This window comes from Peromyscus californicus, unplaced genomic scaffold (assembly GCF_007827085.1).
Source record: "Peromyscus californicus insignis strain IS unplaced genomic scaffold, ASM782708v3 Scaffold_7__1_contigs__length_154581171, whole genome shotgun sequence".
Lineage (NCBI taxonomy): Eukaryota > Metazoa > Chordata > Mammalia > Rodentia > Cricetidae > Peromyscus > Peromyscus californicus.
Genome location: NW_026294595.1, coordinates 140,124,891 through 140,139,697, shown reverse-complemented (window position 1 = coordinate 140,139,697; position 14,807 = coordinate 140,124,891). Strand labels below are relative to the sequence as shown.

The 14,807-nt window shown below is 45.7% G+C and overlaps 1 protein-coding gene across 4 annotated transcripts in view; it reads left to right on the top strand.

Moving 5' to 3' along the window:
- LOC128100597 (zinc finger protein 33B-like) overlaps positions 1-2,571 on the top strand; it is a 20,132-nt gene extending 17,561 nt beyond the window's left edge. For all 4 annotated transcript variants that reach the window (XM_052722938.1, XM_052722937.1, XM_052722940.1 and 1 more), the window contains exon 6: positions 1-2,571. This exon is cut by the window's left edge. In XM_052722938.1, the coding sequence (XP_052578898.1) occupies positions 1-1,545 (1,545 nt within the window). In that variant the 3' untranslated portion in view covers positions 1,546-2,571.
- The last annotated feature ends 12,236 nt before the right edge of the window (positions 2,572-14,807 follow it).

Genomic DNA, 14,807 nt, shown 5'->3' with positions numbered 1-14,807 from the left:
CCAAAAAAGTTGGATGGTTTAGGTGGGTCTCAGTCCCTTGGTACTAAGTGTAAAAAAGCCCCTATAGGATGCAAAACCTGTGAGAGTGACCGAAGGGAGGAGGGACCCCACAGTCCTGTCGAGGGCCATACTCAGCAGCAGAAGACCTTGCATTTGGAAAAACTTCCTGAACATAAAAATTGCGGGAAGAACTCACACAGAAAGACAGCCTCTGTTATACACGAGGCAGTTCACATGGGACAGGAGCCCTCTCAGGATAGTAAATGCATGCAAGCCACTGCTCACAAGATCAGGTTCCAGTCTTTTCTAAGAACCCTTAGAGAAAGGAAGACACAAGAGGCCAGCAAATGTGGGAAATCCTCATGCGTGAAGTCAAAACATGAACATCCAAGAGCTCATATAAGAGAAAAACACTGTGACTGTGATATGCTTGAGAAAGCCTTTAGTGAGAAATCAGGTCTTACCAGACAGGGGAGAATGCAACCAGGAGGAAAGCCTGATGGATGTAATGTAAGTAAGAGAGCCTTAAGAAACTCACCCCACATCCAAAATGAGAAAATTCATGTGGGAGAAAAGACCCATGGCTGTGGGAAATGTGGGGAAACCCTTTACAGAAAGCCATGCCTTACTCAGAACCAGACAACTTGCACAAAAGAAAAACCTAAGTGTACCGACAGCCAAACAGCCTTAAAGAAGTCGTGTCTGACCCTAAATCAGAGAACTAGCTCAAGAGGAAAAAGCTGCAAAGGAAATGAGTGTGAGAAATCCCCAGCCCCCTCCCTCAAGGGATCGAAAAGCGCTCGACATCAGAGACTGTCCATGGAGGAGAAACCTGATGAGAGTGAAGAAGGTGAGAAGTCACCCCTTGGTGAAAATCAGAGTGCTTGCAAAGAACAGAAAGCCTGTGAGTGTCGCAAATGTGAGGAAGGCTGTCCCAAGAAAGCGGGTCTTACTCAACATCAGAGCTCAAACCCGGAGAAAAAACCTTATGCGTGCAAGGAATGTGACAAATCCTTCATGGTGAAGTCAAACCTCACTGAACACCAGAGAACTCACACTGGAGAAAAACCATATGAATGCAAAGAGTGTGGGAAGTCATTCTGCCAAAAATCTGCCCTCAAAGTACACCAGAGAACTCACACAGGAGAGAAACCATATAAATGCAATGAATGTGGGAAAACCTTCTGTGTGAAATCGAACCTTACGCAGCACCAAAGGACCCACACAGGAGAGAAGCCGTACAAATGCAGTGAGTGCTGGAGATCCTTCTGTGTCAAGTCCAACCTTGTTGTGCATCAGAGAACTCACACAGGAGAAAAACCCTACAAATGTCCCGAGTGTGAGAAAACCTTCTACGAGAAATCTGCCCTCACAAAACATCAGCGGATCCACACAGGGGAAAAACCCTATAAATGTAATGAATGCAAGAAAAACTTTAGCCAGAGGTCAGCCCTCACCAAGCATCAGAGAAAAACACACAAGAAGAAAGCATCCACCAGTAGCCTTCATGGGCAGATACCAGAATCAACAAGCAAAGCTCATTGAACATCAACAAAATCCAAGAGTGGGCATGCTACCATGACAACGAGTGTAGGAAAGTATTCCCTAACAGGTTATTGGGAAAAGAAACTAGAGATTTAATGTAGGATTGAAAACATAACAATGTTTCAAACATGTGAATACTTCCAACAGGTATTTGATGTTGTTGATGGAAAAATATATAATTTTAATGAATATGGAGAAAAATGTCCTTGTGGAAATATTGTTTAGCTAGAAGTTATATTTCAGATATGATGTGAAACTCATTACATGACAGATAACAGAACGCCATCTGTTCGTAACAGAAAATGAAATATGGATCTTTCATAACAAGGATAATTTAGGTTGCTGATTCAGTTGTAATAAACAGCCATCTTTTGCCTACCCATCTTGATTTTCTTCACCATAGTCTCTCCTCTGCTTCTTAGAAGTTGATTTAATTTTTTCCATAGTAAAGAGGACACTGACCAAGAAAAAAGATCACAGTGGAAAAGACCAAAAAAACAAAACAAAACAAACAAACAAACAAAAAACGTACAGGAATCTAAGCATTGGAAGTGAAACGATGCCAGGAACAGCTAACGGAAGCAGCATGAACAAGAAATCTCTATGTTAAAGATGGGGTCATTGAATGCTGAGTTAAAAACTATGTCCAGGGCCAGCAAGTTGGCTCAGTAGTAAAGGCTCTTGCTACACAAGCCTGATGACCCAAGTTTGACTCCTGGAAGCCATGTAAAGGTGGAATGAGGGAACTGACTCCACACAGTTGTCCTCTGACCCCAAACATGCATTGTGCCACACACATGTTCACACACACACACACACACACACACACACACACACACAATAAAATTTCAACAACAACAACAATAACAGAAACACTAGATCTAGCAACAGGTGGTTTGTAAAAGAGAAGAAGGGGAGAGGAGGAAGAAGAAAGAAATTTAAAGTCAGTTGAAAAGGGAATTTGAAAGTTAAAAGGTAACAACTATATGTATTTTTAAATCTATCCAATAAAGTGTGACTTTGTAATGGTGAGTTTTGTGATTATGTTATTGAATTCAACTTCTTTGGAATTTTGTCTAGGGGGAAGGTGAACTTTTAAACATCCTATTCATGACCTGGGTGCAGGCCTTTAATCCCAGCACTTCAGAGGCAGAGGCAGGTGAACCTTATGAACTTGAGGCTAGCCTGGTCTACAGAGTGAGTTCCAGACCAGTCAGGGCTATGTAGAGAGACCTTGTCACAAAACAAAACAAAACAAAACAGCAACAACAATAACAACAACAAAAACCTGGTTTTAAGTTTGTAGGGATGATGATCAGGGTACCAAGAGTGGTAGCATCTTTGACCATTTATCTGGACACGACATCTGCAGAGACTAAAGATGATAGATATGGGATGTAGAGTCATCCCAGGTGGAGAGAGAGCACACATCTCCAGAGAAAGTTGAGATTGGGGTTTCCTCAACCTCCTGCCTCTACTGTGCTCATAGGCACCTGACATGATGGCTATTTCATTTATTTATTTCTTCTTTTTTCATACGTGTGTAGGAATGTTTTGCATGTGTGTGAGTACATGTATGTGGGAATGGGGATGCACATATATGCCCTGTGCATGTGGAGGCCTGCAGTTAATGTCAGAAATCATCCTGGATTGCTCTTCCATCTTACTCACTGAGACAAGGCCACTCAGTCAAGCACAGAGCTCACTGATGTGGTTAGTCTCGCCTCTCATCTTGCTCTGGTAAACCATTGTCTCCTTTGAAGGTTGGAATTATAACCCACCACCCCCCTCTGCCCCCGCCAACACACACACCTGACACAGGGGTTCTGGGGATCCAAAACCAAGTCCTCCTCCTAAAACACTGAGACTTTAACTGCTGAACCATCTCCCCAGCCCCACAAGCTGTGTGGAGCTATAATTGTCTGAAAAATAAAAGTCTGGCTTTTAAAAGGAATAGACACACTTTGCAGAATGGCGTCTCCTTTCCAGAGAGAGGAGAGGAAAGACCTAAGCCCTCGGAGCTCCTCCGAGGCTCTAGCCCCACCACGTGTGTGCTGGCACAACTTCCCTTTCCAGAGCTTTGTCCCACTCTTCATGTTAAGGCTTGACAAGGTCTGTTTAGAGAAACAAGTTCTGTGACAACCCATGCCCTCAGAGAACTCGGTCATCTTCGGGATTATTTTCTCCTCATCTACCTCCTCCTTTTTCATGCTAAAGCCAAGTGTGAGGTAGTCAGTACACAGAGTGCAGAGAGGGAAGTGGTAGAGAGCGTACGTCTTCTCCATCCGACTTTGGTGTGTCCTATCTGGTCTCCAGGTCCTCTGGCTGCCAGTGCATAGAGCTCACTGGCTGCAGGCACAGATGTCATATGGGGTTTCTATGAATGGGGTGGGGTGGGGACAACTTGGGGCACTGACTGGTGGCTTTAGCTCTTACTTATCTTAGGCCATTTGGTGCAGCCCTAACAGTATCCGAGGCTGATCAGTTTACAGTGAAGATGATTTTATTTCTCAGAGTTATGGAAGCTAAGTCTAAGACCGGGGGCCAGAATCTGGTGAGAACGTGTTTCACCTCCTAGCAGTAGACAGTAGAAGGGAGAGTGAAAGGGGAGGTTAGGCTGGAGACAAAGCAAAACCCCAGGCTTTTGTTACTTGTTAATCTAGCCCTTATTTCCAGAACACGGCCCCCTTGCATCAGATTAACTTTCCAACACAAGGTTTTGGGGAACACAGTCAAACCCTAGCAATGTTGGATCTGGGAGTCACACAAATATCGAGGATGAGCCCACCAAAATTAGATGAGCAGAAGCAATTTTATTCCATCACCATGGGGTACCAGAACTTCTAACTAGTTACGACCATAGACCGGTCGGGATCTGGCACTGTGACCCTGAACAGAAGGAGCAGGTCCTTTTTAAAGCAAAAGCCACAAGTGGGGTGGGGTGTCGGGGGTGACATAAGAAAAAGAATTTTTACAATTTGAGGTTAAGTCCTGGGTGAAGGTACATTCCGGGAATTTACAGCTGGTGATAACATTTTACAATTAGTAGTACAATTTGTGATAACAAGGTGTTTGTACAAGCGTAACAGGGGTTTGTAGAAGCTTGTTTACACATCCGTGGTTATGTTGGCGCAGCTCTTGACACAGCTGGGGTCTTGTCTTTATTTTGAACCAATGTCCTCCCTATGATTGAGAATATAGGGCAAGGTCAAGTAATGGAAGAAACTGGGTAGGTGGGCCAACATCCAGACTTACTCTGGGCCCTTCAGCAACCCTCTAGGCTGATGACACAGCCACATCATCCATGATCTATATCATCCATTATCTACTATCAAGACTGTCCCTGCTGCGTCCCCACCACACATAACTCATCAAACAATATAAATCAGCCAGCTTCCCTATTCTTTTCCATGTTCCCTTTAAATGTTTACTGCTATGCTCATTCTCCTCCTGGGCCCAGGAGGAAACCTCAGGAGCCATTGCGAGGAGGCAATAAATAACCAGCAATAAATGGCTGGCTGGGTAAGTGACTGCTTAGGTGAGGAAATGCCAGCAAACTGCTGAGGAGTGCTGCTCGGGGCTGTGGGTGATGGCTTCTTTAGTCCTTGGTGCATATCTCTGAGTCCTTCACCTTGGGATCCCTAGTTTCGGGGTAGTGAAACAGCTGGGAAGAGCTACCTGAGTTCAGGGGACCGGAAGGACCTTGAATCATATCCTGCTTGCTGAGGCTCGGAATGACAGACGGCCTCTCTCAGCCATCATCCATTTGGGGCGCTCATAGAGCTACGGCAGAATCAGCTGGCCACCCTCTGAAGTTGAGTGCCTCCCCAACATAGTGTTGGTCCCAAAATAGAAGGTGGGCTCCTTCGGAAAAATCAACCCCTCTGAGATCGATGAGGTCTCCTGGGTCCTCACATCTAGTTTAACCTTCCCTGGGTGTGTCATCCTCCTGAGAAGTCACAGGGGGATTCCTGCTACCCCACCCCACCCTAGTAGTTCTCCATCTCTGAGGAACAGTCTCCGGCAGCAAACCTGTGTAGACAGGGCTTGACCAAAGTCATTCTCATCCCCCTCTCCAGCTTCTAGAATAGGGACATTGAAAGGTAGCAGTCCCCTAAATGTCCCCAGCTTCTTCCATGAAGCCACTCCTGCCTACCTCCGGTCTTCTGTTCTGCCTCGGGGCCTAAGAAGGTGGCTTCCTCTAAAGCCCATAAAAACAGACTGGGGTTGGGGGGCGGGGTGGAGGTAGAATTTGGGGCTGAGAGAGCACTGACCCTCAACCCCAAGGTTGCCACTGACCACGATGTGGTTCTGAATGTCATAAGGCCTCAGTGGACACCAGACCCAAACCTGACTCCCAACACATGGCTGGTGAGGCTAAGGCGATATGTAAACGAAGGGGCTACCCTTGACTTCCTGGAGGACGTTCCCACAGCTCACAGCAGAGGGCTCTGGTCACAAATGTAAAGACTGAAAGCTCTCTGCCCACGCCCGTCATCTCGGCACCCCTCCCCCCTTTCATTAATCTATTATACAACAGTGCGCAGTGCTGAGGAGACAATCCCAGAGACTTACTTGTGCCACTACACGGGTAATTAAATTGTGTAGATTTACATTTTAATTACATACTGCTTTGTTCCTGCTTCTTTTTTTTCTGAAGGATAACACATGTATCCCCAGGAGTCAATGACACCCTCAATGGGGTGAAACTTTGTTCTTCTATTACACACACACACACACACACACACACACACACACACACACAAAACCTTAGCTATCATATCAGTTTGATATGTAAAAAAAATGCGTATACAACACAAGTATATAAATGCACAACATATTTGTGATGTTATAATTCCACCGAAAAGGGATCAATTAAGAGAAAAATACCTAAAAAGGCTCTCTTGGGGAGCCATAATTCTAAAAATAAAAGTTGTGAAACAGCGAATGAAGGAGGGAGAGTAGATTAAGGAAAGATGACGTCACTGCGGCATGCCGGAAGTTACGGGTTTTTAATAAATTCTAGAATCTGGGGTGTACCATGCTGCTGCCCAGCCTCAGCAGTGTGTGACTGGAGACGCTGTTGTTGCTCGGTATGGGCCCACCAGAAAAAGAGAAACTTCGGTGTTCCACTACTGTCCCCAAGTGTCCTCTGGCTCCTTCGGCATGCCCACCCTCCTATTCCCTAGCAGCTGCAGACCCGCAGGGGCCCTAGACCAGTTTTTACTTCTAACTGAGTACATAGATATGGAAATCATGGCTTCTTACTCTTCCTTGTCTGGCCTCCTCCAGACAGTGGCTGTAGCTATGGTGTAAGTGGGCCCAGCTGCCGCCTGAGCTGGCAGCCCATCTTGGCATTGTTCACAGGATATTTGCTAGGCAGGTGTGTAGAGTGCATGAGCTGTGGGGCCCTAGAGACTTCCACATAGATGTCAAAGGAAAAGTTATGTAGTGTGTGGCCAGGTCAGAATCCCTGGAGGCAACCCTGAGAGTGCAATGTAAGAGGCTGCCGGGAGGGGGCGTTAAGCCAAACTGCACTGGAGATCCCAGGGAGTTAGAGACGCCAGGAGCGTGAACATCTGCCAAGGAAAGCTACGGGCTGCAAGCTGAGTCAGCCTGAGACACTGCGAGAACTACAGCCGGAAAGCTGTATGGCAGACTTTTCAAGACGTTGGAGGCTCCACCCCACCATGTGACTCTTCAGAGGCCTATATCCCACCGACATGACCCAGAAGCCAAACACCGAGCAACGGGATCGAATGTTTGCCCACCCCACCCCCCGAGTTCCAGTCCTGCTTTGGTCCCCTCTCTCTTCCATGCCTGCAATCCTCCTTTTCCCAACGGCAGTGATCAGCCCACGCCTCTCCCACCACTGTGTGTAACTTCAGTTTGGAACTTCACAGGGCCTCACAGTTAAGAGTCAGCCTCGAGTTTCCGCAGAGTCTTCAGACTTGGGCTTTTGAGCAATCTGAGCCCATTGAGATGCTGTGGTGGTTTAACCGAGAATGGCCTCCACGGGCTCACATGTCTGAATGCTTGGTCCCCAGTAAGCAGAACTGTTTGGGAAGGATTAGGAGGTGTGGCCTTGTAGGCAGAACTGTTTGGGAAGGATTAGGAGGTGTGGCCTTGTAGGCAGAACTGTTTGGGAAGGATTAGGAGGTGTGGCCTTGCTGGAGGAGGTGTGTCACAGGGCAGGCTCTGAGGCTTCAAAAGCCTCCCACCACACCCACTGTGCTCTCTACTTCCTGTTTGTGGGTCAAGATTCGAGCTCTCAGCTATTCCTGTCGCCATGCCTTTATTCCATAGTCAGGAACTCCCATCCTGTGAAACTGAAAGCCCAAGTAAATGCTTTCTTTCATAAGTTGTCTTGATCTTGGTGTTTTAATCACAGCAACAGAACAGTAACTAGTCTAGATGGGACCCTTGGATAAGGACCGGATGCGTTTTCACTATGAGAAGGGAATGAGCCTTTGGGGGCAGGTGCCGATTGTCATAGTTTGGATGTCTCTCAAAGGAGAGGTGAGTTGTTTGCGTCTTTCTTGTCCTGCTGCCTTGTGCTTAGAGAGTTCTGGAGACAACAGATTCCATAGCTCAGAGCACTGAAAAGAAGAGGCTGCCGTACTTAAGAGGGACCAGAGAACAAAAGAGTTATGAGCAGGTCCAGACTGTAGCCAAAGGGCTTCAAAGTCAGGGCCCCGTGGCGGTGGAGAGTAAGGTTTATGGCAGGTCTCATTGGGAAAATGATAACTTGGATTGCAGGTGCACTAGATGCCTTTCTTATTGCCATGACGGCAAAAGTGATTTAAAGGAAGGATCGGCTTATTATAGGTGGCAGTCCATCATGGTGGTGAAGTCAGGGTTAACGTGAGTCTCCCTTCCTCAGTTAAATATTTTTTCTGGGAGCATCCTCATAGATACACTGGGAGGTGTTTCCATAGTGATGCTCCATCTAGTCAGGTTGACAGTGAAAGTTAAGTGTCACACTAGAGATCTTGGATAAAGGCCATGTTGTTCACAGCAGGGAAGCACAGACTGTTCAGCAGAAGCTCCTGGGTGCTGCTGGGCCCTGGTGTGGACAGAGCATCTGATCACAGGACAAGAAACTGCCATGCAGGCAGAACTAGTCCACAGTGAGGCAGATTCTGTCACATTAGCTAAGTCACATGGTCAGATGGGACCAGAAGCTTGCCAGGATAGAAGTGGGACATCGAAGATTATGCAGAGGAGGACCATGGGGGGACAAACAAGCTATGTGAATGATCCCCACACCCTATTTCCTCCACCAGGGCCTCTTCCCCAGCCCACACTCACAGTGGCCCAGAAGCCAGGATCCCTGGCCAAGGAAGATGCCTGGGTTGGGGTATATGGATCGTCTGCCTATTTTTTTTTAAACAGTCATCATGAGATGGACACAGCAGCCAGCACAGGTGGGTTGCACCACCAGGCAGACCACCACGTCCAGGACAAGTACCGAAGGAGAAGGAACCTGGAACAGACAGTGGGAGACTCGAGGCTTTCCGGGCAGCCACTCCCTCGGCACGGCCTCTCCTAGAGTCTTGTTACAGAGGGAAACTGAATCTCTTACCACTGTGGGCTGGGTTTCTGTCACACAGGATTCTGCATGATGGGAAATCCCTAACCTCGGTGTGCCACTGAGCTCTGTTTTCCAGTCCTATTCGGTGGACTTGGGGTTTAACGGAATCCACCCTGTTTGAGGATAGTGTCAAAATGGATTCGACCTATTTTATGCTTCTGTTTTAACTTAGTCTCTTTACTGTTTCACTCTGTTCTTGCCTTTTTTAAAAATTTTTGCTATGACAGGGCCTCACTATGTAGACCAGGCTGTCCTCGAACTCACAAAGATCCACCTGCCTCTGCCTCTTGAGTACTGAGATCAAAGGCGTGCACCACCACACCCGGCTCCCATTTTCTTGTAGGTGCTGATGGTCTATGCTTTTCTACTCCACTCGTGGGTATTTTCCCTATTCTTTTCTTCTATCTTCTGGCTTTTTGAAATACATGGTCCATTATCATGGTCAGTAAGCCATCCTGTGGGAAGGAACTCATCAAAACGTCCATTTCCCTGCCTTAAGACGGCTCATTTATAATTCATTTACACCCCATTTCCCCAAAGCCCAAAGAGATTTCGGAACTGTTGTTTTTTATCTCCACCCACCCCTCTCCCCAATACTAGGCTGGCATCCACCATCACCCCCACTTCTCCGGGCTTCTCCACACATTTCTCTCTCGGGAGGCTACAGATATTTCTTATACAATTTAAAACATTTATTTAGGTATTGGGGGGAGGGAGGTGAGTGTACAATGGCGGTTGTGTGGAGGTCAGAGGACAGCTCACGTGAATCGGTTCTGACTTTGTGGGTCTTGGGGGTCAAGCTCAGATTGTCAGGCTTGGCAGCAAGCGCTATTGTCCACTGCGCTACTCGATGGCCCAAGGCTACACATTTTACTCCATCACCAAGTGCTTTCGCAGTGATGCACGGGAAGCCCGGTGTCCACCTCACGATTACTCTCTGCACTCCACCTATTCCCTCCCTGGAAACTGGTGGGTTTTCACACACACATGTAATGTTAGTCATTTGGGACGGACCAGCCTAAAAAGGGGCATTACTCTTTCTAAGCTCTGCTTGGAGTTTAGTTAGCTTTTTAGATCTGCAGGTCAAGTCTTTACTGAAAAGAACTCAGGGAAAACATCTTCTGGTATTCGTTTAATCATTGCAGATATTCTGTTTGCTTTATTAATTGTAATATATTCACTATGGTGTCAATCCACTGTAATTATTCCGTTGCCTGTATCACTCATTCAAGCCCCTTTCATCTTCTCTCAGTCTCCAACTGTTTGATGTTTTCATCTGTGTTTGGTTATTTTCTACATTTGGTTCCAGGTCAGATTTCAACATCCACCACCCTGCCCTTTGACGAATTAGTTGATTCTTAATCTAAAAATGAAGTCCAGATACACACTTATTTAGTGTGTGTGTGTGTGTGTGTGTGTGTGTGTGTGTGTGTGTGTATGTGTGTGTGTGTGTGTGAGCAAGTACCAGCATGTGCTTGCACTGTCTAGAGCACCTTCATACTCTGATGTCGTTGTCTTCAAATCAGGTTCTTTTCTGTCTTCCGTAGGTGGGTAGCTGCTGCTCTCTGTGATAGCCTGGCTCTTCTCTTCCATTTCCAGGCCTCTCTTGAGATACCTATATTTTCCTTGCTGGCTCTTTGGGGCCCACAGTCAGCTACTGCAATCTACAGTGGGCATCTTGAGTGATAGATGATCCAGTTGTCTTGGCTCCACCCTTCCAATCTCCCAGTGCTTTCCCAGGGACAGAAGGACTACACACAGATTCACTTCTCATACTCTCTGAAGGCTGTAGCAGCGAGCTCAAAGAAAGCGCACCTGGGCAGATGCAGTGTCTCCCTTGCTGGGGTGGGGTGGGGTGGTGGGCTGTGAACTCTGTAAGCTGTGTCCCCAGATTCATTGCTTTTCTTCTCATCATCACCCCTGCACCCACACTTCTGGTCTGTGAACTCTCACCGGGGCTCAGAGACAGATTGTGGGTACCCGAGGGATAGATAGACTGGGTCTTACATCTACTATCTGCTCCTGAAGCAGCTCAGCTCACAGAAGGCTCAACAGCTGCTTTTTTCCTTAAGATTTTTTAAAATTATATTTATATTTATTAAGGATTTAAATCTATTTCCTTAAGATTTACTAAGGGAGAGGACTTGAGAAATGTCTCAGTGGTTAAGAGTACTGTCTGCTCTTCCAGAGGACCTGAGTTTGATTTCCAGCACCCACACGGCAGCTCACAGCCATCTGTAACTCAGTTTCAGATCTGATGCCCTCTTCTGGCCAGCCTCCTTGGGGAATAGACACACATGTGGTGCACAGACATACATACAGGCAAAACACCATATACATAAAATAAATAAAATAATTTAACAAAACTGGATTTATTTTATGTGCATGAGTGTTTGCCTGCCTACTTGCATGAGCTCACGCACCATATGCATGCAGTGCCCAAGGAGGCCAGAGGAGGATGCTGGATCACCTGGAACAAAAGTACGGACCTGGTGGATGCTAGGGACTGAATCCAGGGTTCTTTGGAGTCAGCGCTCTTAACTGGTGAGCCATCTCTGCAGTTCTTGGTTTTAAGTGGAAGGGTAAGTATAGTAAGGGTCCATTCAAGCAGTCATCCCCCGGCATCCTAGGACGGGATTCCACTGTATTCCAAAAAGCAGAAACATTCCAGAATCCTCCAGGCTGTTCCCTAGACCCTAGTGCAGTAAGACTCAAGCTGACCAAGCAGAGAACAGTCAAACAGCAAACAAAAACCTCGCCACTAGCAGAGCCCCTGTAGACGCGAAGAGCCAAGCTCACTGGTGTAATTATCCATGCAGTTAAAGGAAATCAAAGTCAAAATTAGAAATTACTTCTAATGAATAACAATGAGAGTATAATATTAAAAAAAATCTGCGGGCTGTGACCAAGCCTGAATTCTAACATTTAAAAACTGAATTAGGAAAACAAAAATGATTAAAAATAACAAAGAGGTCTCAGGTAAGGCAGCCTGAATGGACAAGTTTAATTTGTTCTCACTGAAACACTTATTAAAAACAAAGAAAGCTTTAGTTTTCTATTTCAAATTTTGTGAAATGTCAAATCCCCAGAGAATACAGGACAGGGGCAATAAACACCTACATGTGAACCATTCACATGGGCCATGTGTTAAGCTCTTACATGCTTGTCTCTGGGTCTCTTCCTTGCATACACATGCATACATACTGTCTCCTGAGCTATTTGGAAATAAGTTATCCATGTTCCAGCATTTCCCACTCAAGCATGCATGCCCCGAGACTAAAAACAACCTCTTATCATCATTCCTGGCTCCTCTGGAAGAGAGACCTGGAAACAGAGATGCATTTGCAGGAAACTCATGAGGGAAGATTCAGGATCAAAATCCACGAGATGGAAAGGGGGAGTCGGGAAGAGGAAGAAGTGGGCTGTGACAGAGAGTCGGGAAAAGTGGAGCTGTCTCCACTAGCAGCTTCCAAGTTGTCTCAAGTCGAAGTAAAGGGAGATGAGACTGTACATCTTCATGACAACCAGAAACTGGCATCGTTGAACCCCAGGACTGCAATAAACAAAAGTTAAAAAGAAAAGAATGGAGGAATGCAAGAGAGTAAAAGAGAGAGGGGATGGGGACAAGAAAGAGAAATGGAGGAGAGAGAGAGACAGAGAGAGTGTGTGTGTATCAAACACCAAATCAGTTGGGCTCCAGTGGGTTTCTTTAAAAATCAATGGCCCTGTGAGAGAAGATAGGTTCATAGAATTAAAAGACAATCTACAAATTCAAATAATTTTTTTAAAAGTTCTTTAAGCACAGAATGTATCAACATGAATTAAACATTTATCAAAATTTATTATCGACTTGGGCATGAGGAAAATCTTGCAAAAACCAATAAACTGAATCTTTGACAAACTATTTTTTCTGCTACAATCTAATATAAAAAGAAAGAAAGAACTCAAAAGGTCACCAGCCATATGCTCACAGGTTGGAAATTAAGTTGTGGAAATTACTTTATCTATGTAAAAATGTGTTACATTTGTTTATGCTGCAGAATATTACTTTAACCGTGTAAAGGTGCGTTACATTTGTTTGTGCTGTGAATTATTAGTTTAACTGTGTAAAGATGCACTACATTTGTTTATGCTGCATCTGTTTAACAAAGTAAGGATGTGTGTTTAATGATGTAAAGATGTGTTGCGTTTGTTTCACCTTGCCTGCCTAAGGCAGCTGATTGGTCTAATAGAAAGCTGAACAGCCAATGGCCAGGCAGGATAGGCGGGGCTGGCAGGCAGGCAGGCAGAGAGAATAAGTAGGAGAAGAGAAGAGAGCAAGAGAGAAGAAGAAATAAGAGAACAAGGGAGAAAGAGACACACCCAGGGCCAGAAGCCAGACAGCTGCCAGACAGACAGACTGACACTGGAGGAAGCAGAAAGTAAAACATACAAAATGAAAGAAAGGTTAAAAAGCCCTGAGGCAAAAGGTAGATAAAGAGAAACAGGTTAATTTGAGTTAAAGAGAGCTAGCCAGAAATGAGCCTAAGCTAGGCTGAATATTCATAACTAGCAAGAAGCCTCAGTGTCATGATTTGGGAGCTGGTTAGTGCCCCAAAAGAAAAAGCCTGCTACAAAATCAAGAGTAAGAAACACACCATCAGATCACCCTTGTATCTAAGGAAATAAAAAATTAAATTTAAAATGACCTGGAAAGCAACACAAAGGGACCATTCTCATACAGTGACCACAGGAGACAGAGGGCATCCTGATCGTAAATGAAATGTCACAGGTTTGAGAAACTTCAGAGGGTACAGTGGCACACACCTTTAGTCCCAGCACTCAGGAGGCAGAGGCAGGCAGAGCTCTGTGGGTTCAGCCTGGTCTACACAGTAGCTCCAATCCAACCAAGGCTACATAATGAGACCCATCTCAGACGAAACAAAGCAAACCTCCATCAGAGAGTGAAAGGCACTTTATTCTTGAAAATATCTCAGTTTACACGTTGCTCCAACTGCAGGTGCCCTGAGCCCTGCCTCTTCTTCCTATGACCCCTCCTCACACCACTCTGCCCCTGTGGGCATCACCTCAGCTGGACCAGGAATTCCAGCTCCTCTCACTCAGATCATCTAGAGAGCTTATTAGAATGCAGATTCTGCCTGTGTAACAGGATTCTAGACTAGTGCTGCTGTGGCCCTGTACACACACACATGCACACACATACACACTTATACACATGCACACATATGTATTTGAACACACACACACATACACACACACACACACACACACACACACACACACACACACACACACACACACGTTATAGGGAACCCACCAGAGATAACCACTCAGACACAGTTTATAGTCAATTGAAAATCTTAATTCCAGCTGGCTGGGACTACACTCAGGTGTTTGGGAGCCAAGTGTAATGCTGAGTGTTTAGAATGGGGAGTTTTATTTTATTTTATTTTTAGATTCTACACAGGAACCCTCATTTTTTCTTTTATAAGAAAAGATGTGGCCGGGCGGTGGTGGCGCACGCCTTTAATCCCAGCACTCGGGAGGCAGAGCCAGGCGGATCTCTGTGAGTTCGAGGCCAGCCTGGGCTACCAATTGAGTTCCAGGAAAGGCGCAAAGCTACACAGAGAAACCTTGTCTCGAAAAACCAAAAAAAAAAAAAAAAAAA